The following is a 23,114-nucleotide window of genomic DNA, read 5'->3' as shown; positions in this document are numbered from 1 at the left end:
AGGGATTAGTGTTGACTTTTTTGTGTTTTTCTAGGTTTGAATGTTCAAATCCTTTTGGTGTTGATAACACAGCCCTATCTTTTACTTTTCTTGTTGCTTTCCTTGTAATGGAATAAAATATTCCATGGCAGGTTGAAGGATTCTTCTGTGTCAGCTTTTCTTTTTTTTTGGAACTAAATTTTCAAATCTAAACTGATTGTGAAGATCCAGCCCAAGCAACACTGGAGGAATCTGTGTGCCTAAAAGAAAAATCACCATTTTAATATTTGAAAGTGCAGGGAAAAAATGTAAGCAGACATGCACGTATGGTCTAATTATATATTTCTGTAACTCTATAAAATATATTGCTGTTGTAGGGGGTAGAACTAACCTAAATATAAGTAGCATATGGCAAGCATATACATCTGAACTAGCTTCCCAGGCACTCCTTACAGGCAGGGAGCAGTAATGGGGCCTTTTAGGATGCTGAATATATAATTCATTTTGAAAGTCTACTTTAGGGAAAAAACAGTTATACGTTAAATTCCATTTTTAAGGTATGCGCTTGCTATGAAGGAGTTATGGAGTGACTAGCAGAGACACAGGCATTTGTACGAGTTTGGTGAATTCCTCTCTCCACCTTTTTTTCTTTACTGTAGCCTGGCTTTCTTTGTTGGCCTTTCTTTTATTACTCATTTCCTACTGCTTTGTGTTACAAGATGGTGTTTCCCTTGTTTTCTTTCACATTCACTGCACAATTTGTGATTTTTTTTTAATAATTTTTGTATTATTTTTATTATTTTTTATGATTTGGCCAGTCTACAACTGATTAGTTAGGGAAATGCACTCTTGGTTTTAGACAAAGGTTATGGAGATTGTAGAAGATAACAGCAATAGCTGCATGAATGATGTGAAGTCAGGACAGCAGGGAAAAAACTGCTGGTTTCTTTATCATCTTAACTTCTGCCTAATGTATGGAATACACCTCTTTTAAGTGCAGAATCAGATATAGAAGTTAAGTAGCTTGTTGAGAGTCTCGCTTTTCTTTTATGCTTTATTCTATAGTGGAAGAAGCAGAGTCAGCCAGGATAACTGAATGGAGGCTACTGAATTATATGCTCATATCATACGCTCCATTACAATGAGGCACTGACAACACCATTAAACTTAAATTGCAAAGGTAGCTGACACAGAGGCGGTGCAAAGTGCTATTTGAAATACATTTGCATTTGATAATCTTTTTGGTCGTGAATTTGTAAGAAAATGTAGTGATCACCCCTGTGTTTAAACAAGCATTTCAGAGCTGTCATGCATCCAGTGTCATGTCCCAAAGAGCAGCTTCAGTGTCTTGTCTGCAAAAAGCAGAGCACAGTGGGATGGCTATGAGTATTTGCACTGCAAAGCTCTTAACTTACCTTGCAATGGGACAGAAGAAAATATCAGGATGCAGTGAATCTGGGAAATACATTTTTCTGGTACTTTAAGAGGTCAGGCAATACCACTTCTTTTTTTTTTTTTTTTTTTTTTTTTTTTTTGAGTCCATCAAACTATCATTACTTGACATGTAAAAATGTGAACTAGACTCTTTTCTTAAACGCCTGCTGTTTAGACCTTTCTGTTGCAGGATTTAATTTTGAGCTTCTGTAGGGCTTACCACTTTGTCTCTACATCTGAAGTCCAATTTGACATCTAGAATAGTATTTAGAATACTGTTTCACAATAGACTAGTATCAGCAGAAAAAAGAGGGGGAGAAAAGCAGAGGTGATATGAACTGCCTACTAGATGTAAAGCTATGCTTTCTATGACAAAATTACCAGATTCATGGGTAAAAGAAAGACAGAAGTTGTCATTTACTTTTGAAAAATCTTTCTCTGTCCTTTGAAGATAAATAAATTCACTCTATAAATATGCCATTTGTATTTAATCCAGCAGAAGTATATGTGGGTACCAGTCTGTATGCACACTCTTGCTCTTTCATACTAAAAAAATAAAACTGATTAAGATGTCGTAATACACCAGCAACACACAATATTCTCTTGCAGACACATAATATTTCTGTAAATAACTTGTGGTAAGCAGGCCTTTAAACTGAATCAGTTTTGATATCTACAATGCTACTTAAAATGGGATACTGTTTAGATAATGTAGCTTTGTAGTGACAAGCTACATGTATAAACCAATTTTTTGTATTTAATATCTCAATGTGGTAGGCATAGCTCCTCTTTGAATTTGTATTTTACTTTGAGTCCACATGATTATCTTCAATGCGATGTGCAACTATCAATTTTGTCAAACAGGCAGTAGCTGAAATCCTATTAGGAAGAAGTATGATAATGGGTAGCATGTGTGCAGTGAGGAATGAATGTTGTACATGTATTTCCATTGGTGTATGATGCATAGGAACTGCATGTCCAGCTGAGATGTCAAGTGCATTTACGCTAAAGTAGACAAAAGCATATCGATTATGAAATCTAGGGACACTGGGAAGATCCCAAGGATGCTCAGCAGTACCAATTCATTGTGATTTCAGTGAGTCCTATGAGAGGCAGCTCAAAGCATCAGGATGAAACCCTATGATGAAAGAACATTTGCTTAATATTAAAACTAGAGGAGCATGCTTTTATCTTGCTTTAATTGAAGGATTTTGCTCAGATTAAGTAATATGCTAGGTGCATTTCTGGCACATGGAAAACAATTAGATATTTTGCATAACATAGGCAAAATACAGAAAAACAGTCTTTATTGCCTGTGATGTTAGCACTGTCTTTCAAACCTGGAAAGTACTACCTAATAAGCAAAAGTAATCCTGCAGATATAACCACAGGATGCCACAATGCTGCTTTTTCTTCTGAGAAGATGGGCTTTTCTTTACAGTCACTGGGAGATTTGCATTTTTCAGTTGTTTGGGTTAATTGGCATAGTTTACAACTATTGCAGATTGTAGTGTTTCTTCAGGCTAATCTTGAAGACAATGTATTTATTAAATGCTAAAAGATAAATTTGAGATGTTAGTGCACTGTTTTTTACTGTCATAACCTGTGAGAATAGACCAGAATCAGGACATCAACATTGCTGAGGTTAATGAACACAGAGGATGAGATCAATTTAGCCACGAAAAGTCATTCAGAAACAACTTGGGCTTTTATTGAAAATCCTCTTACTCTGGGTTGCTTGTCTATGCTGTTACTAGTGTGTATTAATTGCTGCAAGCAATCAGGCACACAAGTTATTTTCCCACAGAACTGTTCTTTCCCATCTTACTTGCAGCTTATGCTTACATTAGCCATGATTAACAGTTCTCCTGACTTGGGAATGAGTGTACAGGAAGGAAGGAAAAGAAGGTAATACTGCCAGCTTGCACAATTGTTCTGGAAATGGGACAACATTTAAGAAAACTGCGGCACTGCATTCATATTTTCCTGCTTGGAGTGGCAGAAAGCTGTCCCTCTCAGTGGGGCAGCATCAAGGAGTAGAAAAGATCCTTGTACCTTGCAAGGACAGCAAAAAAACCTCCTTTGTCCTTTGCCACAAGGGAAGGAAGGATGTAAGCAGAGGAAGGATATGGCCTGTGGTATGACTGCCTTCTGCTACATGTAGAGTGTATTGCTGTGTGGCTGTTGAGTGCCTGATCAGTGGATGCTGGAGTTACCACTGTAGTGAGATGTCCTGGCTGATTTCGTCTGTCTTTCAGCTCAGATCAATATTATCTTAACGATCCTTGTTTCACATTTTCAAACTTTTCATCAGAGTCATGAGAGTGAGATGTTGACAGTTGTTAGTAAATTTATTACTTTGGGGATCCTCTGTGGGCTTTGTGCCTTATTGTGATCATACTACATGTCTTCTGAATGGTGTTTTGAATTTCACATGCTCTCAGAAACTGGATGCAAAACTTCCACTGTAAAGTAGCCTTGAGCTTTGCATAGGTCTGTTAGACAAGAGGGCTAGTCTACACTACAGGAGACTTTGTACAGAGAAGTAAGATAGAAAAATAGTTGGAATCTCCTGTATTTGTTGTCAATACTAAATACAGGCTGCCTTAGGAAAATGAAGGAAATTGAAAGGAGCTGTGAAGAGTCTGAGAAAATGGATGGGACAGAGGAAAGGAACAACTGAGGTTTATGCAGGAGAGTGTCTGGGGTGCTGTAGGGTACAATGGGACAGGAGATGGCAGTGAGGAAATATGAAGCATAAAAATAATGCTTACTACAGAATTTTACTGTTAGAAAAAGGAACAGACCTGTGGAGAGAAGTGGGTGCAGAGTTGAGTTGGCTATAGGTGATTGTGCAGAGATTATAGGGAAAATATGATGAATGCAGAGACAAGAGGCTGAGGAAGGGAGCTGGCTAGCATGTCAGGGCTGTTTCATCGCAGGCTAAGTGAAATAGCCTGTAAATCTGGAAATCAGATTACTTCTTCATGTTCATCTCAAGCTAAACTTTAGTCCTGAAATGCTCAGCCATACTACTAGGAAAGGTTGTTTCCTCCTGAAAGCTCAAAAAACTGAATGTCACTTACAGATGTGAACCTCAGTGAAACCCCAGCATGGAGAACTCTCTTATCCTGGAGTCACACATAAATCCAGCCTTACAGGATGCTCAGCAGAGGCAAAACAAACATTTAACAGGGAAAGGAAGAAGCTTCAAGTGTGTGCTTGTGAAAGAGATATGCTGTGCAAACAAGTTACAGGTTGGGCTACTGAATTACCCATTCTCTAATGCATGGGGATTCAAGGAATGTGCAGTATTTACCTGAAATTAAAGTTGTCACAGAATTCCTAGCTGAAAAGAAAATAGACTTGCTAGGAAAAGTGACTGTAGTTTCGAAACCAAGTACCTTCCATATGCAGTTGACGGCTCCAAAGGATTGATAGCCAGTATCTTACTAGTGTTGCATGTTGTTTCATTTGACTGTGCTATTAACAATAATCATCCTTTCCTTTCCTGGTATTTTAGGTGCAGAGAGAACTGGCTGCTGTCATTGCCTTGAAAGCAAGGAAGTCAGGTAAGTCAGGCCAGACCTGAGAGGGAGTTTTATAATGCCGTTCCCTTATGTCATTATTAAAGTATTTGAATTGTCACTGTTGTTTTATTAACATGGGGAAGCTAAGGGAGCAGACCTTGTTCCTCTCTCTGTGAAGAATCTGTGTGTGTTTGTATATATATATAGCGCAATGCAATTACCGCCAAGCTTTGCTTCCCCTAGCTCATCAAATCTAATGGACTAGCTGATCAAATCAGTGTTACAGTTGAATGTCAACTTGCGTCTCCTTCTTGTCCAAATCACTATTTTCTCTGGGCTTGCACATTATAAAAGAAAGCTGTCTGACTTACATTTAAGACAATTAAGTTGATAATTTTCCTGTTTCTTTTTATGGCCCAGTATCTTGTGCCATCTTTGCTGTGTTTAACCTGCCCAGTCAGCAGGACAACCACAAAAGGACAACTTTGTGCATGAAGGTGTTGTTTCCTGAGGACTTGTCTGTATATCTGTATTTCTGTTGAGGGAAGTTTCTGTTATCATGGCAGTAAAATGGGAAAGGCAAATGGATGATTGAAAATCTTTGGCAATATAAGCATTTAGAGTAAATGTTGGTGATGCAGTTCAAAGGCATTGGAATATGTGGTCATCTCAGCTCCATCAGTGTTTGATAGCACAGCCATTTTCAGAAGGTATCAACATTCCTGAGCTGGAGTGGAAGCAAGAGACCTGTTTTCCAGGCATTGCAAGGGAACTAACAAGACCTGACTCTATGCAGAGTTAACTCTCTGATGTCTTCATGTACAGTACAGTTAATCTGCAGCAAAGTCAACCTGCGTATGCTGAAGTGAGAGTTGAATGTATTTCTGGAGTAAAACAGAGGTGAAGTTGCCTGAAATTATTGGCATCTTCCCAAAGCCCTTGAGGTCTTTGGGAGCATTTTCACTGACCATCTCTTGTTATCTTCAGTGATTTTGCTAGAAATTGAGATCATGTATCCTGCATTTTTTGAGCTATTTTCTGACCTGCTAATAATATTGTGTCATAATATCTGTATCTGTCTATCTATCTGCGCTTAAAAGTACAACACAAAAGTTATTACAACATGCACATGACACATAACATGATATTTTAAACTGGAGGCACCAAAAAGATGTGGCTGGCATAGCTGCAGATACGTCCTTGTGAAAACGTGAGTATTACAGATATATTCTAGATGCAGTTTGATGCATTTTTGTCTGCAAATAGATGTATCCTTAGGTCATGTCCACAGTCATCCATAAACGTAAATCTGCAGAAAGTAAACAAAAATCTAACTGTGAATTCAGACCTAAATTGCTTCCGTATAATAGCTTTGCATCTGAAACTGCTGTTGTATATGATATTAAAACCCTTCAGCTGCTTGCCCTTACCTGGTGTAATCCCTGTCCCACCTGAATTGTAATGGGCAAATATGGAAATGTTTCTGCTCTGGTTTACTGCAGGAATACACAGGCAATTTTAAGGAAGAACTCAAGGTAACCTTTTGTTTTTCTGTAAAAGAAGAGTATGGTGCCGGGTACCTTTTTACTTAGTGCTTATGCAGTTTTAGGAAATCTCCTTCTTTGCTTCTTGGCAACTGTTTTGGCAAATATTACTACTGTTCTGGCAATAAATAAAACTCCCCCAAAAGAATTGATTTTAACCTGAATTAGCCTCTCATTTCAGTAGATGGCTGCATAAATGGTTGTGTCGATAGAAAATGGGAGGGGAGTTAGATTAGGAATGAGTTGCAGGAGGTGAAAATAGAACAGAAGGTAGCTCTTGGAGCCTACTTTATACTAGTGTGATTGCAACCCACATTAAGCAGTTAGAAAGTTAAAAATCAGGTTTTAGTTAAAAATCACATCTTTAAATAAACAAAGTTCCCTATAGAGCTTTGAAGTGCTGACCAGCCTTTCCTAATACATTAAATGCTGAAAATACCAGTTTAGATCTGAATAAAAGGTACCTCTTTAGTCAGTTTAACTAGTGCATGCTTGTTGAAATTTGCATTTCTTTATGCCTCATCTTGGATGACTGTAAAAAATGTCTACATGATAAGGCAAAACTGTAAGGTCTAATTTAAGTTAATGCCTTTACTACAGTAGGAGCAGAGTAGATTAGGGTGGTTGATTATGCTGCTTTGTTTTACTGCTGATGGTTAAATTCACAGCATAGCAGTTACTGTTAGCAATCAAGTTATGGTGCTGTGCCTGGTGAAGAGAGGTGTATTTCAGAGGAAGTACTTCTGGAGCTAAAAGCCAAAGTATCTTTCAAATATACTGTTCTTCTAACCTTCTCCAAGACTCCTTATAATTCCAGGAAACAAAGATCAGACAAAGGGTTTATTTTGGCCTGAAAAGAGTAAAACATTAGGCCAGCTTCCCTGGGTGGCTTCTAGGCTGGTGGGAACACAGTGGGTGCTTGGATCATTTGCCCTGGGATATGTGAGGGGGGAGTGCAGGTGGTGGGCACAGTCCTAACCTGCTGTCTGGAACCTACCTGCAGTGGATAATCAGTTCATTAACTTAAAGGTTTCCTAGAGATTGGCAGCCTGTAAACCAGAGCTGTAGTGTAGAACTTCCTGAACTGTTCTTGATAGCTTGGTGTTTTTTAAATTAGAGTATTTCCTCTAGATAGCTCGTTAGCGCTATGTCCTGGGTTCAGCAGTAGCAGTCATTTTTCGCCTTCTTAGTACCTGGCAGTGCTGTGTTTTTGACTTTCAGCCTGGGAACAACCTGATAACACTGATGGTTTTAGTGATTGCTAAGTAATGTTTACACTGACCAAGGACTTTCTGAGTCCCATGCTCTGCCAGAGAGGAGGGGAAGTCAGGGGGAAGCAGAGGAAGTACACGTGACCCAAACTAGCCAAAGAGGTATTCCATACCACAGCACGTCATGCCCAGTATATAAAGTGGGGGCAGTTACCCAGAAGGGCTAGGTCACTGCTCGTTGGGCTGGGCATCGGTTGGCAGGTGGTGAGCGGTTGTACTCTCTTCCCTTGTTATTTCCTTTTTCATTATTATTACTGGTGGTAGCAGTAGTGGTTTTGTGTTATACCTTAGTTACTGGACTGTTCTTACCTCAACCCATGGGAGTTACATTCTTTTGATTCTGCTCCCCATCCCTCTGGGAAAGGGGGGAAGAAGGCAGGGGGAGTGAGCGAGCCGCTGCGTGGTTCTGCGTTACCAGCTGGGCTGAAACCACAACAGTCCTTTTCTTTTAATTGTACAGAGGATTTTTATAGGTGACATAATATTTTTTGGCACAGTATCACGTAACAATAATTTCCAAATATCTGTTTTCAAAAGGCTTTCTCAACATCACCAGTTTCTTTCAACTGTCAGATACTTATCACAGAAAAGATGAGCAAATTTGGAACACTTATATTCTAGTGAAAAAAAAATTCATAACTCATCTTTGAGTTTGAAAATCCTTCAATGCAGTTTGCCATCAGATAACTGGTGAACCTGTGTGTGGTACAAAATATTTTTATGGTCTCTCCCCACCTCATAGTACTACTTAAAGGTCATCTTGGTATAAAATTAACCACACTGATGACAGCTTCTAGTACCTTGTACACTTCTGGCTCCAACTTGTTTGATTCAATAGCTTACCTATGAAGAGCACAGCTTTTTAATTTAATTTGGTGCAATTTCTGCAAGCTTACCCATGAATCCTCTTGTTGCTGGGGTTGGTGTAGTTGCTGTACTTGGAGTTGGAGTAGCTGCATTGTCCGTTGCTGTCAGAGTTTGAGTAGCTGCTGTACTTGTCCCTAGAGTTGGTGTAGCTGCTGTATTTGGACTTGGAGTAGCTGTGTTGTCTTCTGGTCAGAGTTTGAGTAGCTGCTGTACTTGTCACTTTTTGCCACTCCCAGTCAGGCTGATTTCAGCCTCCAGTAAAGTCAACTCTTGGGATTCTCCTGTCACTCCAGAAATATAAATGGGTTCCACCCCTTGGCAGCTTGATGGCATCAGGGTACACTGTGTGCCAGTATCTGCTAGAGCCTTATACTTCTGTGGGACTGATGTGCCAGGCCATCTGATCCACACAGAAGTGAGTGTATACTTATAAGCGTATACTTACAAGAAGGGGAGTGAGCAAGTGGCTGTGTGGTTCTGAGTTACTGGCTGGGCTTAAACCACAACATGCTACGAGTAAGAGCAAAATGTTTTTTTGCTTAATGTGAAGACTGTATAACTTTTCCTGAATTACTTTAATTTCTGGATGTACCTCTGCCCTTAGAGAGGCACTTTGCAATCATTTAATTGTACTAGAAAAACTGGCTGATTAAAGCTTCCATATTACTTGTCTAGGACTGTTGTAGATCACTGCAAAAGTGATTCACATGGAAAGAGCTGTACAAGCACATGAACACCACAAGCACGTAAACACCACAGTTCCGTCTAGGAGAGGGGAAGAGGTTCCAGCTAGGAAGAGAGGGAAACATTGCCTTTGGTTACCTGGGTGAAACAGTTTCTTTTTGTTTACATGAAGCTTGGATCTGCTACCTAGTGTATCTATGTAAAGAGTAGTAATTATAACTGTTTCAGGTTTTGAGCCAGAATTGATGTTAAAGAGATTTAAACACTGTTTCTATTGACAAAATGCTTTGAAAACCAAGACAGAGACCTGAGTCTGCTGTGGGGTAGGTCAGAGTATCAACTTCTTGCTAGTGCAGGATCTGACTTGATGGAGAATGTTGGCTACCAGAAAATAAAAAGCCATCAGGGTGAGAATGCATTATCCCAAAATGTGTTCTTATGTTTTTATTGTTGGGTGGAAGAATAGGAGAAACACATAAAAATGACAGGTGGCTGAAAGAAAAATGCAGAACCTGAAAATTGAAAAACTTCTGCACTGTCGAAAAAAGCTCTATTTTCATATTTCAGATGTGTACTGCAGGTATACCACTCTGATAGCGAGGCATAAGGTAATAGGTACTTAGCCATCATGCAGAAGTTTCTTTGTAGATAAAACTACAAAAGAAAAAAAAGTTAAAATGAATGTCTGTAATCCTGAGGCTTTGATGGACCTCAGTAACACTGTTGACTAGAAAGCACATTTATATTTCATTATAATAAAGCTGTCATTATAAAGGTGACCTAAGAGAGGGAAATGACCTTATGCACTTCTCTGGCTTATAAAAATGCATAAAGAAATGTTCTTACTTAACCTTAGAAATACATAGATTAGATGCTGTCTTCCTTGGTTTGGTAAAAGGTCTTTGGGAAGCAAGTAACTGGAGCAGAAGAGAACTTTGCTTTGAATTGTAGGCACTTGGCATTAGAATTGTGTGTATTGATACCTTGCTGGCTTCTGATGGCTTCTGCAAATGTGCTCAAATGTATCAGAAATACAGTCTCTCATATGAATATTTACAAGAGGTGGCATTTATCTCAATTGCTTGTCATGGCTCATGGCATGTTTCTTATGAGTTAGAGATGGCAGCTAAAACAAAGATAAAGAGCAGCAAATAGTCTAAGGATGGAGGCTTTAGCCAGTAGCATAGCTACACAGGTACACCTGAACTGGTCAAAATCTGTCAGGGAGATGCTCTGAACTGGTGCTAATCCCCTCCCCTCCCAAACAAAGCACTTTGGATTTCTGTGCATGAACCTAGCTGCACCCCATGGCATCATCCATTAACTTTATATCTAAAGGAATTTCTATAACTTTATTCGTGCAAAGGCCCATTAGTAAGAGCATGGTTCTGGTCCTTGTGTTTCTGAATACAGGGCCTAAGATAACAGCTGACATATCAATGAGGTAGGAAGAGGATGATTGCCGTTTCCCTTCAGGCATTGCAGGAGCAACAGCAGGGCTGTGGCTGCTTCTCCCTCCGCCTGTGAAGGGCAGGGCAGCCAAAAGAGCCCTAGCACTTGTGTGGTTTTGCTTCCTCTTAAGAGTGGTATTCAGGTTTCCACAATATAGTTAGATACTTTTTAGTGAGGCCATTTTTAAATTGACAGGCTGTACTGATTTTTTTTTAAAAATGAGTCATTTACATTTTATTTACAATAATATAACTTCTGTAATGTATTAACTTTATATTTAAGACCTTCTGGATTACCTCCACCCTATTCTGATCTCTATGTATGCGTATCCACCCTTCCCCTTTTCTTTTGTACTGCTTCTGTCAGGACCTAACTGCCTATGTGATTTGCTTAGTATTTTTATTTTAGACAATTCAATACGAGGCAGTCACTGGGGCTTGCACTTTGCTGACACGAATGAAAATCAAGCTATGAGCAGCTATTCCTTTCCCCAGCCACTGCACCACCTCTACAGCACTCTGTCAGAGCTGATGCATGACTCAACTCGAACACACCCCAGGCAATGTCAGCCCAGTTAAAAACATGAGAACAGCCAGGCTGAGTCCATCCAGCTGCAGTCCTACTGTTGAGTGATGAGTACAGGATGCTTAGAATAGAGAAACAGAGCAAGTGCAGTCCTCCTTACAGTCCTTCTTCTGATGTGCATACTCAGAATCTACCAGTCTGTTCTAGAGGGATTTTGCTGTACCCACACTGGTGTGTTATGTAGCCTTTCTGGACCTTTTCTCCATTAATTCATTGAACTGCTTTTTAAGTCTGCTCATACTCCTGACATTCATCATTTCTTGTGGTGGCAAGTCCCACAATTCATGTGTGTGGTATGTGAAAGCACATATTTCACTTGTTTTAAATACATTCCCCACAACCCTCATTCTGTTTTGATACAGCTCTCTGGTGGTGGAAAATGGTGAATAATCCATGCTCAGTTCAACATTGTACTATTCTGGATTTTGTGCAGCTCTGTCTCATTTCCAGGCTAAATCACTACTCATTCAGCATACCGATTCCATTCCATTAAATCTGATCAGCTTTGCCACATCTATTGTATTATTTTCAAGATGGGGCAGCAGCATGTGCTGGAGTTGGCACAAAGTGAGGGTGGCAGCTTCTTATCAGGGTAGGGAGGTGGTGGGATATGGGAAGGAGTACAGTAAAATCCTTTTGGCAACATTGAGCTCTTTTATCAGCTTAGTTAACTCAGGGAACTGCATCTTTACCATTCAGCCCTTTTCCTCAAGTAGCACAAATCCTTGTGAGACTTCTTGATAATTTTGCTTCACAATAATCAGCAAAAAATATCATTTGGAACAATATGAATGTCCTAGGTTATGTCGTTAGTTTTATTTACTTGTAGAGCAGAGTTGTTGCATAGACAATGGAAATAGGAATTTTAATTAGATTTGTTTAAGTCTCAGACATATTAAGTCATTAAGTCATATTAAGTTGAAATGTGGTTCAAAATAAAATTTCCATATGAAAACATAGCTAGGAATATTTTAAAAGTTATATTGTGCCTTAAGGATTTCATACCTTGAAGTAAGGGAGGTACTTGTGTGTCTTCTCTAAGAGAACCTGCTTAAACATTTTATGCCTTATTGAAAGGAATGCCCACCAGTGTCTTGCTTATCCCATGAGACTCTTCCATTACTTCTGAGATCAGGCATACCAGTAAACCAGCAATGCCTGAAAAGTATAAGATCAAACTGCTTCTAGCACTGGGGAATGGTGCTCATTGCGTTGACCAGTCAGGAGAACTATGTATGTCACACACACACACTGTTCTGCTGTTCTGTGACTGCATTGGCAACCACTTGCTTTGTGCCCACTCTGAGCAACGCTGGGATTAGGAAGTGCCCTGGACAACATCAGTGAACAGACTACACAGTTGTTCTCACCATCCTTTGTGTATTCAACAGCTGATGTAAAGCAGAATGGACTCTTGAGTCTTGGAAGAAGAAAGAAAATAGCTCCCAAGAGCTCTCTGGTGGCAATTACACTGAGGGGGGTTATGGCAGCATAAAGTCTGGTTTTTGCAGTTGTTGCAGAACTTCAGGAATAGTTCTTTCTGTGTAATCTATAAGGCACTTGCACAGAAGAAATGAACCATGCAGAATAGCTGTGTAGGTGACTGATATTTTGCATAAAAAGTCAGAAAGACAGCAATTGTACCACAAAAACCAAATTCCCAGGTGAATGCTTTGTTTCCAGTGCTTTGGTAGAGGCACTTCCAGACAGTTGAAAGAATTTATTTGTGTCCTCTTTGTTTCCTGCTCCTTTCCCAGCCATGCCCAGAGGATGTTTCTGTGGAATAGAGTAGTCTTCTCCTTTGCACTAGCCTCCTCAGTGACTGTACCTCATTGTTTGATCAGTTCTCAGCAATCATTGTCCCTGTGCCTGCTGATCATATAATGGGCTCTTCTACACCCTTTCATCATCATGTTTCACACAACACTGCTATAAATACATTCACTGCCACTTTATTTTTTATTTTATTTAAATGTTTAATACCATGTGCATGAGAATGAATATCTAAAAGCACTGGGTAGCAGTTAAGGCTTTCCGCATTCAGCCATCAAATGGTTTTCCTTGAGCTGCTATTGCTACAAAAAACATTGATTTTTGTCTGTCCCTGTAGTAATCCTCCAGTGTTTGCAACTTGTTTTCCACTTTTTTTTTTCATGATAAAAAACTGTGTGAGTTTGCATGTTCATAGAGTAGGCATAAAATGTGGCTTTTCCTTTGGTGCCAGGCATTGAAAAATCAAACCTCCCCTGGCCACATGAATTGACAGTAGTTGGTTATCTATTAAAAAATACCTCTCTTGTTTAGCCAGAGGTGTTCTACAAATTATGTATTTCTAATGCACCACAACCTTGAATGAAATATGGGCCTTCAAACCCAGATGAAATGCTTCAAGTCTGATAACAAAATAAACAGAACTTCCAGTTGAACAATAATGTGAAAAGAATAGCAGCAAAAGCTCCTGACCATAATCTGAGTTGTGAAATATTGGTAGCTTTACTTGGTATGCTCATTTTTTAATTTACAATGGCTATATAATGTATGTGGGCCTGAGTCTCATTTAAACTGAGGTTTGTCCTTCCTCTTGTCATTCAGATGCAGTGGAAAGGAACGCTGCCTTAATGGTGTGTGGATGAGGAAGATCAAATCTACATCTGTCAGACTTCTTTTTTAGCACACTGGCGCTGCTCTGTTTAGATTGCAGATTCCTACCCTTGCTGTTATCTGTTCCTTTTGATAAAGTCTGCAATGAGAGGAAATGTCTTTGCATCATTTTGGGGAGTCTCATTTCCTATTTGAGATCTGAGAAGTGGCTTGAAGCACTAGGACCCTTGGGAACTTATTTTTCTGTGTGGAAACTAGACCAGCAAAATGAGTACCTCTGTGCAAATTCAATATTAGTTCTAGATCTAAGGTCAAGCAGAAGTTAATGGCCATTTTTTACGTACAAATCACTTATGAAACCAACATTGTATTTCACACTTTTGTCATTTTAAAATGAAGTGAAAAGTTGGAGTAATTTATATTAAATTGATTTAAACTACAAAACATAAATATCATGAATCCCAGATTCATGCTTGAGAGAAAATGGCATTGTCACTTGGCACCGTAGTTCATTCCCCAATTTACAAGCACCTTTATTCCATCCCATACTTGCTGTGCTTTTGTAGATACAGAGGTGCTGAGCAATGCTGTAAGCAGGAGAGTCTGTCTTTAATAATTTTTGCATTTTCTTTGTTTCTTTAATTATCTGACTTACTCAGCTGATTACACAGCTGTCTGGGCAACACCCCAGAGGGATCTGCAACTGTTTCAGAGATATGTAGTGCACTCAGTGAAGGGAAGTCTGTACAGTAATTTGCATATATATATATAATGCAGAAATAGTGGAAATGAATGAGAAGGCTCAAAGGCAATTTTTGTATTGCTAATAAAAGGAAATATGTTAAGGATGAGCTTAAAAAGCTTTCTCTTTTCAGTAATTTCTGGGAAAAGATTACAGTTTCATGGTAAATAAGGAACAATTTCTCAGTTGGAGGGTTTTATTCTTGGGATTATCACTATCTCTTATATTGAGTTTTTTAGGGATTCAGAGATATTCAGTGCTGGTTGGTTTTCCCACTTTAATTTGGAAATAGGACTTTGAAAACACAGGAGTACATATGAAGACCTCATCTGGCTTAAAAAGGGTCCCCAAATCTGAGGTATTAAAGCATTTACTTGCCTTACATAACCTACAGGATCTGGCTTTTAGTTTCCCCAGTGGTATCAGTATGAGTTATTAAATGTTTTTCCACTCTCATAAATTAATAAGCATCATCAAACATTATGATGCTGTCAAACAGCTTAGACCTGCAATAGTAACCACCATCTCTAGAACTCTATGTATAATCTCCACAAAGAATTATAGGATACCACAAGCACCATTGCTCAAAATAGCAAAAAAGTTTTCAAAAATAATGAAATTAGCTTAGAATTATGTGATTAAAAACAAAAAAAAAACAAAAACAAAAACAAAAACTTCTCTGCTATTTGTTTCTGAAAAGCTTCATGCTAGCAAATTCTTTGGAAAAAAAGCCAGAAAAGAAACATGGATCTCAAAAAATTTGGGATAGAAGAAGAATGCTAGAAGTTGTGACCTTCCCGGCAGCTGACAATAAATCAATTGGTGCAGGCTGTTGGCAATTCAGAGCACTGGAGCCTTCCCCAGGGGAATATTCTTGCAGATTCCTGAGGTCTTTTCAACAGTGATGGCTTGACAGGGACAGAAAAACAGGCTATAGCCATCCAGCAGGAATGAGACATTGAAAATCTGTTGGCTTGTCAAATAAACAAAGTTCTTCTCTTCAGAAGTAGGCTCTTTACTACTTCCAGGGTGGTATGTGTCTTCTGTCTGTAGAGGGCATATAGGTGCCTTTTGCTTGTTAGCTAGAAAAAAAAGAGATGCATGCATGAATTTTGATCACTCAGTACTGAAAGGATTACAGTCTTACAAAGGGCAGAGTAGTCTGATGTTCTAGGATGTCAGCAGGTTAAAGAACAACACTAAATAATAAATGAACATCCTTGTTTGAACTGAAGGAGCCTTGATGAGAGCATGAGGGACTTAGCCTAAGGGCTGATGGAGATTTGTACAGCAAGTGGAGATGCCTCTGCAGCAGCTGTGGGGACAGTGAAGCCTCCATCCAGCCTGTGCACAGGCTGGATGCCTGGATCCCAAGGCTATGCCTGGGGCTTTGCAACATCAAAGCAAGTTCAGTCTTGGGAGCAGCCTAGGGCAGTGCAGAGTTAAACTGCATGTTTGCCAAGGACAATGTTTATGGGCAGGAGCTCCCAAAAGGCAGGCAATCCTTGTCCACAGTTGGACACATCAAAGCAAACTAAAGAGCTGAAGCTGTGTGGCAGAAGGAGTCTGGTAGCCATGCCTGCTTGTAGGATCCCTTGTCCCTTCCCCTGCCCTGCCTGTTGCCTGAGGCTCTGTTCTCAACCAGGTCAGCAAACTGAGCCAGGTTAAAAGTAATCCTTTGCCAATCCACAGACTCAAATGCTTTATGGTAGTACAGAGAGGGCATAGTAAGTACAGGAGGTGTGGGACAGCTAGCAGTGATGGGGAGCTAAATTGGTTTTCTGTCCTTGCAACGACTGTAAAGACCTTATCACCATGTTCCAGTATTTAGAGGGTAGCTACAAAGAACATGGAGACTCCCTTTTTACAAGGAGTTACATGGAAAAGGTGAGGGGTAATGAGCACAAGTTAATTCTGGGGAGATTCTGGTTGGACACTAGAGGAAAATTTTCCACAGTAAGAACAATCAGACATTGGAATAATCTCCTTGGTGAAGTGATGAACTTCCCAGTGTTGAGAACTTTAAAGATTCAGCTGGACAGGATGCTTGGTCATGCTTTGCCTAGAAAGGTTGGACCAGGTGATACTTGAGGTCCCCTTCTAACCTGGTATTCTGTGATTCACCCAAAATAAGCTGCCTATGGATGGACAGATGTCCCTGCCTGCTGTTCAGCAGCAAAGTGGTTAATTATGATGGCAGTCCTCTTTTAAGAAATTAAATAATTAGCTTTCAAAGTTAACACCCTATTAAACCAAAGGGAGGAAGTTCACACCTCTCCTGGTGTTATTGTTCCAGTCTGGCTGCCTTCAGCAGCTGAATGATGCTAGTGCCTTGGTTTGTGTTGTGAAGGTTATCTTTATAGCCAGAAGAGTAGAAAGTAGAAACTTCATTTCTAGAAAAGGAAGAAAGCACAATACAGCAAAGCCTCTGGGAAGACTGCAGTGCTCTGGGTTCCAGGAATTGCTTTCTGTTGTTTATTTATTTTTTGTTTCATAACATTCCTTTCCACTTTCAGTTGGGTAAAAGATTCTTCTCTGTTGAGTAAGGCAAAGTATTAAATTGAAATAATATGTATTGTATTATGTGACTTATGAAAATCTTACTCATCAAATGTAATACATTTACCTTCATGTTTGGGGGCATACAGAACAGCAGATTGTGGAGACGCAGCCCTGTGGGTAACCCTGACACCTTTGGCAGGATTCTTCCATGGGCAGGAGAAGGTCCATAGTGCCACAGGTGGCTGTTGTGACCCTTACTGCATGCCCATCTGTTTAGCTAAGGTGAGTCCTTTAGCATGCCTGTAATGATCATGCTGCTGAGGAAGACAAATCCCTTCCAATATCTTAAATCTATGTTAAAATTTGTAGCATGGCAGTAAAAGCAGGGGGGGCACTGTTGGTGGGTAATGGTAGCACAAAGGATGTGGTGGATCCAGTGTGAGTGATGGTTATGTTCTTTCCCTTCAAACCCCCATGATTCTGCTGATTCTACGGTGGTAGCTGGTACAAAATTATTTACCTTTTTTTCTTATTTCTTTGTTATTTTTCTGCTAATTTAATGAACTGAAATGGTATTTCTAAAGGACAAGGCTCTCCCCCACAAGAATGCTCTCTTCCAACATTTGTTCACAGAAGCATCTTCCAGTGAAATCTCAGCTCTGGTCTGTGGGGGCACAAGCAACTTCGATCAGATGATGGTCCGTGTGATCTTTAAGTGACCATAAATGTCAACATCTTGAATCCCTAGGCTAATTTGCAAATGGGCACATTTGAACTGCATATTAGCAAACTCATTTAACATCTTTTTCTTTCATTCATGGTGACCTCCCCTCCAAAGGAGGGGGAAAGATGCAGGTAGGAAAGGGAACGGGTCAGTCTATGTTTATGTTTTTTTTTTTAATTGTCTCTCGTCTCAACCATGAACCCAAACATGGAATCACAAAATGGTTTGAATTGGAAGGGACCTTAAAGCTCATCCAGTTCCAACCCCAGCTATGGGTAGGGACACCTTCCAGTAGACCAGGTTGCTCCGAGCCCCATCCAGCCTGGCCTTGAACACTGCCAGGAATGGGACAGCCACATCTTCACTGGGCAACTTGTGCTAGTGCCTCACAACCCTCACAGGGAAGAATTTTTCCCTAATGTCTCATCTAAATCTTCTCTTTTAGTTTAAAGCATTCCCCCTTGTTCTGTGCCTACAGGCCCTTGTAAGAGATCCCTCTCCAGATTTCTTGTAGGCCCCCTTTAGGCACTGGAAGTTGCTCTAAGGTCTCTTCTGAGCTTTCTGGTCCCCAGGCTGAATAAGTCCAACTCTCTCGGCCTATCTTCATAGAAGAGGTGCTCCACCCCTCTAAGCATCTAAGCCTTCTAAGCCTCCTCTGGACTCATCCCAACAGGTCCATGTTCCTCTTGTTTTGGGAGCCTCAGAGCCAAACACAGTACTGCAGGTAAGGTCTCAACATGACATTAAATAGATACATATAGATCAGGGTAAACCATCTTTGCCTTTCCCTGGTGTTGCTGCTTTGTAAGATGTGCTAGGACATTTGTATCAGGGAGCAAAGCCAGTTTATGCTGGCAGAGGAAGAAGGGTTTGGCCCAGCTATGAAGTTTACAACTTTTTTGTATGTATATGTAAAGGTTTTAGGGAACTGTCCCAGAATCATTCGCTTGCATGGGAAATAGTTTCCCATCCCACTGTAACCTTCTGTTCACTTTTCCTATGGTTGTATTTTCAATTTCAAGCTTTTTTATTAAGAAATAACCAGCCAACTGACTGTAAGTGCGAAATTCTCATTGAATTATTACATTTTGTGAAAAAATTGTACTGCGTGCACAAGAGCTCATGAGTGCCTGGGATGATTCTGACACACTGAGCATAGAAATACAACAGTTGTATTCTTATGTGTGTGTGATGATCCCCTGTAACACAGATTTCTGAATATTATTCTGAAATGTTTTAAGAAATCCATATTTTTTCTGTATTTTAGACAAATATGTAGTAACTTTTTCATAGAGAAAATAAGAAAATGCAATTAAGAATTGTTATTCATCTGTGTGGCCACTTCAGCCTTCAAGGAACTATGTTCCTGTGATGAAAAAAATTGTATGAGGTGGCGTGTTTCCTTGAGTATTGCTCCCTAGGTGTAGTTAAATCGTTCAGCTGTGGTTGGTTCTTAGGGCTTTGAGTAAGAGGCAGAGAGGACACAAAACTCAAGTTTGTGATGGAAATTTGATGAAAAAGAGACTGACTGCTCTCTGTGTCTCAAGAGGGCTGTGAAAATGTCAGTGTGAGGTCTGGGACTTTTTTCCTTTAACAAAATATTTACTGGTTCTTTTCTACATGCCATACATAGTCTAAACAACATTGAAGCCAAGGAGAGGTGGGTTTGGATTATGAACTTTTTAATTTTTTTTTAGAGTTGAGCTCTGAAATTGCTGATAAAAATAGCTTTACCATTTTTTTTTTTTTTGTCATTCACAGTATGTCTAAACTGAGATCATTTTCTCATGATCTTTAAAATTTCTCATGCTAAAATTGTTCAACACCTAAGGATACCTGTATCCATTTCATTGTGGACATATACCCTCTTTCCTTTTGTGCCAGATAAGAGATATTACAGTTTGTTTGCTGCTTGTGACTAGCTCCCCAGCCAGATATGATCCCCTCGTGAATCTGCTATCCCAGCCCAACAGCATGCTGCTCCTTGAAGGCTCGTCTGTTTGATTTATTTGAGGATGCTCTCGGGTGCTTGCCCTGGCACTGGGCAGTGAAAGGGACACTTGTAATAGGAGCCAGTGACAAGAAGCCGGTTGGCAGCTGCTAACCTTTTCCCCTGGCACAGCTGTTTGTGGAACATCCATTTGCTCAGGCTTCTTTGAAAAGCTGGCTCGGTCAATGTAAATTGCTTAAACCTGGACCCATGGTCTTGTTAGTAGCTAGGTGCCACTTCTTCTAAATGCTGTGATTAATAGCCAGCGTCTGTGTCTGTGGGGATGTTTTGCCTATCAGTGGCTGCAGCAAATTGATTTTAGAAGAAATCAGAAAATTGAAAGGAGAGCTGGGGAAATGTGTTTCTGCTAATGCAGCCACAGGCTTTAGACATTTGCAGTTGCTCAACCATTTTTTGCCATTCAGTAAAGCCTTCTGGCATTGCAATGTTCCTATCTCATTCTGATCTGACTAGTGTTCACCAAATGGATGTCCCAAATGCTTTGTTTTTCCTGCAGTGACAGTGGGTAGAATGTGGTCATGCACATGTGAGAGTGTGCAGGAGGATGAGGCAGCTCTTGAGGTGGAAGACTGGGAGGTGGGTTACAAGGAAAGAGACTGCACAAAGCGCCCATCGTAGTTGGATGGAGTAAGTTGCTTTAGGAAACCCTAACCTACACCGGGAAAGGAGGGGCCACGGCATTGAAGCAATCACTCTGGTTACTTCATTGGGTTGTTACTTTTCAGACCTGGGGCAGAGATATGCTACAATGTCCCAGGCATGTTCAGATTTCCCCTAGCTTTAAATGCTGCTGGGATATAACCCCCATTACACATGCTTTCTGTTATAGCTATAGATTGACCCTGTGTTTTCAGCATTTGCCTTAAGTTTCAGAGGCTCACTGGTAAAGTAATGCCAGCAAAGACACTAGTGAAGATTTATAGCAGACCTCTGTTTTTGATAATGGATTTAAAAATATCCCTGAATGGAATAAATTGTACTGACAAAATGACTTTTTACCCCTTTTATAATTGCATTTTTATTACTCATTTTTTTGTTTGGTTTGTTGTTTTTTTATAGCATAAGTGGAAGGGAAGAAAGGAGAATTATACCTTGTATGACATAGCAATATCAGCAGAAATTCTGAAGTAAAAGAAAAATAAATCCATATGCTTTATGTTAGAGAGCAAGGACAGTCTGAAGTTACTTTTATTTTTAGTTGCTGGAGGCTGCCTAAGGTTAGGCTTTTGTCTACAGCAGACCCCAAGCAACCACAGACACATGAAGCTAGACCTCATGGCTCACATTGCATGTAGTTCAGCTGTAATAACGTGGTTGTATGCTAAAGATTCAGGCTGAGGGCTGGGGAGAGCATAGGTGAGGGTTCCACCTAAGGGCTGGTTCCTGCCAACCCTTCTCCTGCTCCTTCGACAGACTATTCACCAATCAAATCCTGGGCTGCCTCAGCTCGCAGACACAGTTCTAAGCTAAAATGGGACTGGTGATCCTTGTCTAAAAACAGTGTGCTGTGGGCTGTGGCTGTTCAGATGCAGCCCAATGACCAGTCAGCTCTGGTACCCAGGGATGAAGGAGAGGAAGAAGCATGCAAACAGAACCCTTGTGCCTGTCTGTCAAAGCTGTGAGCCTGGTGTTCAGGAAATGGATTTGCCAGCTCTACTGCTTCAAGGATGCTTTTATTGTCACAACTGCTGTGGCTACACTGGCAAATGATTTGATGTATACACAAGGTTGATGATATTTGAGTATGGTGCTTGTAAGTAAACAAGTACAGTATAAAGTCACTCTGATTGTTTCATTTGGTCTGACCCTCCTAACCTGCTATGTCTCACATTTCAGAATGTATGAGGGCTTAATGTCCCACCAAAATATAGCAGGTGGGTATGTTGACTGGAAGGGTATATTGGACTTTAGCTAGTAAAAATGCTTACAGATAGAGCTGTTCGCAATACAGAAGTCTGATGTGTCCCTTCAAAAGTGGTCCTTGTTTCTTTAGCTAGGTAAACTGGCAACTCTAGTTTCAACCCTTCTGGAGATTACAAGTTTGATCCAAAACTTTTTGTCATTAAAGTCTGGCAAAACTTACTGGTGTTAAGCAATGTTAATTGAGCTAAGTCACTGGTTTCTCTGACTGTGCCAACAGCAAATGGCCTTCAGTAGAGCACCTTCTGGAGATGGCTTTCATGGATTGCGGTGGTGTTTGTTAAGATTGAGATCACTTTGTTTACAAAGAATTTTCCAAGTCTGAGATGAGGGCTAAATCTGTTTATTTTGTTTAGTCTGGATTGACCTTCTGCAATGTAATGAAAGTAAAGGGAAGTCTGATTTTCTTTATTCTCTATGACTTATCAGGTCTTGTTATAATGTATGCAAAAGTGGCATTTCCTTAAGCATCACTTTTTTATCAGGACTAACAGTAGCAGGAATATAACTATTTATTACTGCATTTTACTGCCTGGGAAGAATAAGGTACACCTTATAGTATTTGTCCACTCAAGGAGTTAGCTAGAAAGCTAAACTCAGAACGAGGCTTCTTGAACGGTCATCCTATTTGATCTAAACTGGGCCATGATGCTTTGCTGCTTCTTGTGATTTAAACTTCCTGTTTCCAATACATTCCCTCTTCCTTATTGTAGTAATTCATCAAAATGAAGAAAATGGTGGTCAAGACATAAGAGGACTAGAACAGCTCAAGGACACCTCTGATACTCAGGTAAATGTGTAAGATTAATGGTGTCTTGGGAACTTTTTTGGATCTACAAGTTGAAGGATCTGCTTCCAGTAGCTCTGGAAAATGGATTTTCCTCAATGTTCTGTGCAGGGGGGCTATAGGAAGGAGAATGTCTGCTGGATCTTGTCTTGTGTGACTATTTAGAATAAGATTGATGATTACTCTGGGAATTAAACCCATGATGTTGCAATTGGACAGCATTTTTCAGCTATCTTTCTGCTCTTTTTAGATAATACATATAGCGAGTACCAGATGTGAAAATAAAATGAGATGTATTTTAGAAATCAAGAGCATGTGCCATTTTGATTGAATTTGAATCACTGTAAGTAGACATGCAATGAAATGAAGATACTTATTAGTCACTGAAGTGTAAGCAACAACCTTTTTCTTTCCTTCCCTAACTGGCCTTATTTACAACTAATTCATTCTTCTAGATATTGCTCAGAAGAAACTTTACTGC

General features: G+C 39.9%; 1 protein-coding gene across 1 annotated transcript in view; it reads left to right on the top strand.

Moving 5' to 3' along the window:
• RAPGEF5 (Rap guanine nucleotide exchange factor 5) overlaps positions 1-23,114 on the top strand; it is a 160,583-nt gene that overhangs the window by 37,247 nt on the left and 100,222 nt on the right. The window contains exons 7-8 of the mRNA XM_061347737.1: positions 4,937-4,985; positions 22,560-22,636. Coding sequence (XP_061203721.1) covers positions 4,937-4,985; positions 22,560-22,636 — 126 coding nt within the window. The remainder of the gene's footprint in view (positions 1-4,936; positions 4,986-22,559; positions 22,637-23,114) is intronic.

Source organism: Neopsephotus bourkii, unplaced genomic scaffold (genome assembly GCF_033783945.1).
Source record: "Neopsephotus bourkii isolate Nb327-2 ecotype Australia unplaced genomic scaffold, CSIRO-AGI_Nbou_v1 NB_323, whole genome shotgun sequence".
Classification (NCBI taxonomy): Eukaryota; Metazoa; Chordata; class Aves; order Psittaciformes; family Psittacidae; genus Neopsephotus; species Neopsephotus bourkii.
This window is presented reverse-complemented; position numbering and strand designations above follow the sequence as displayed.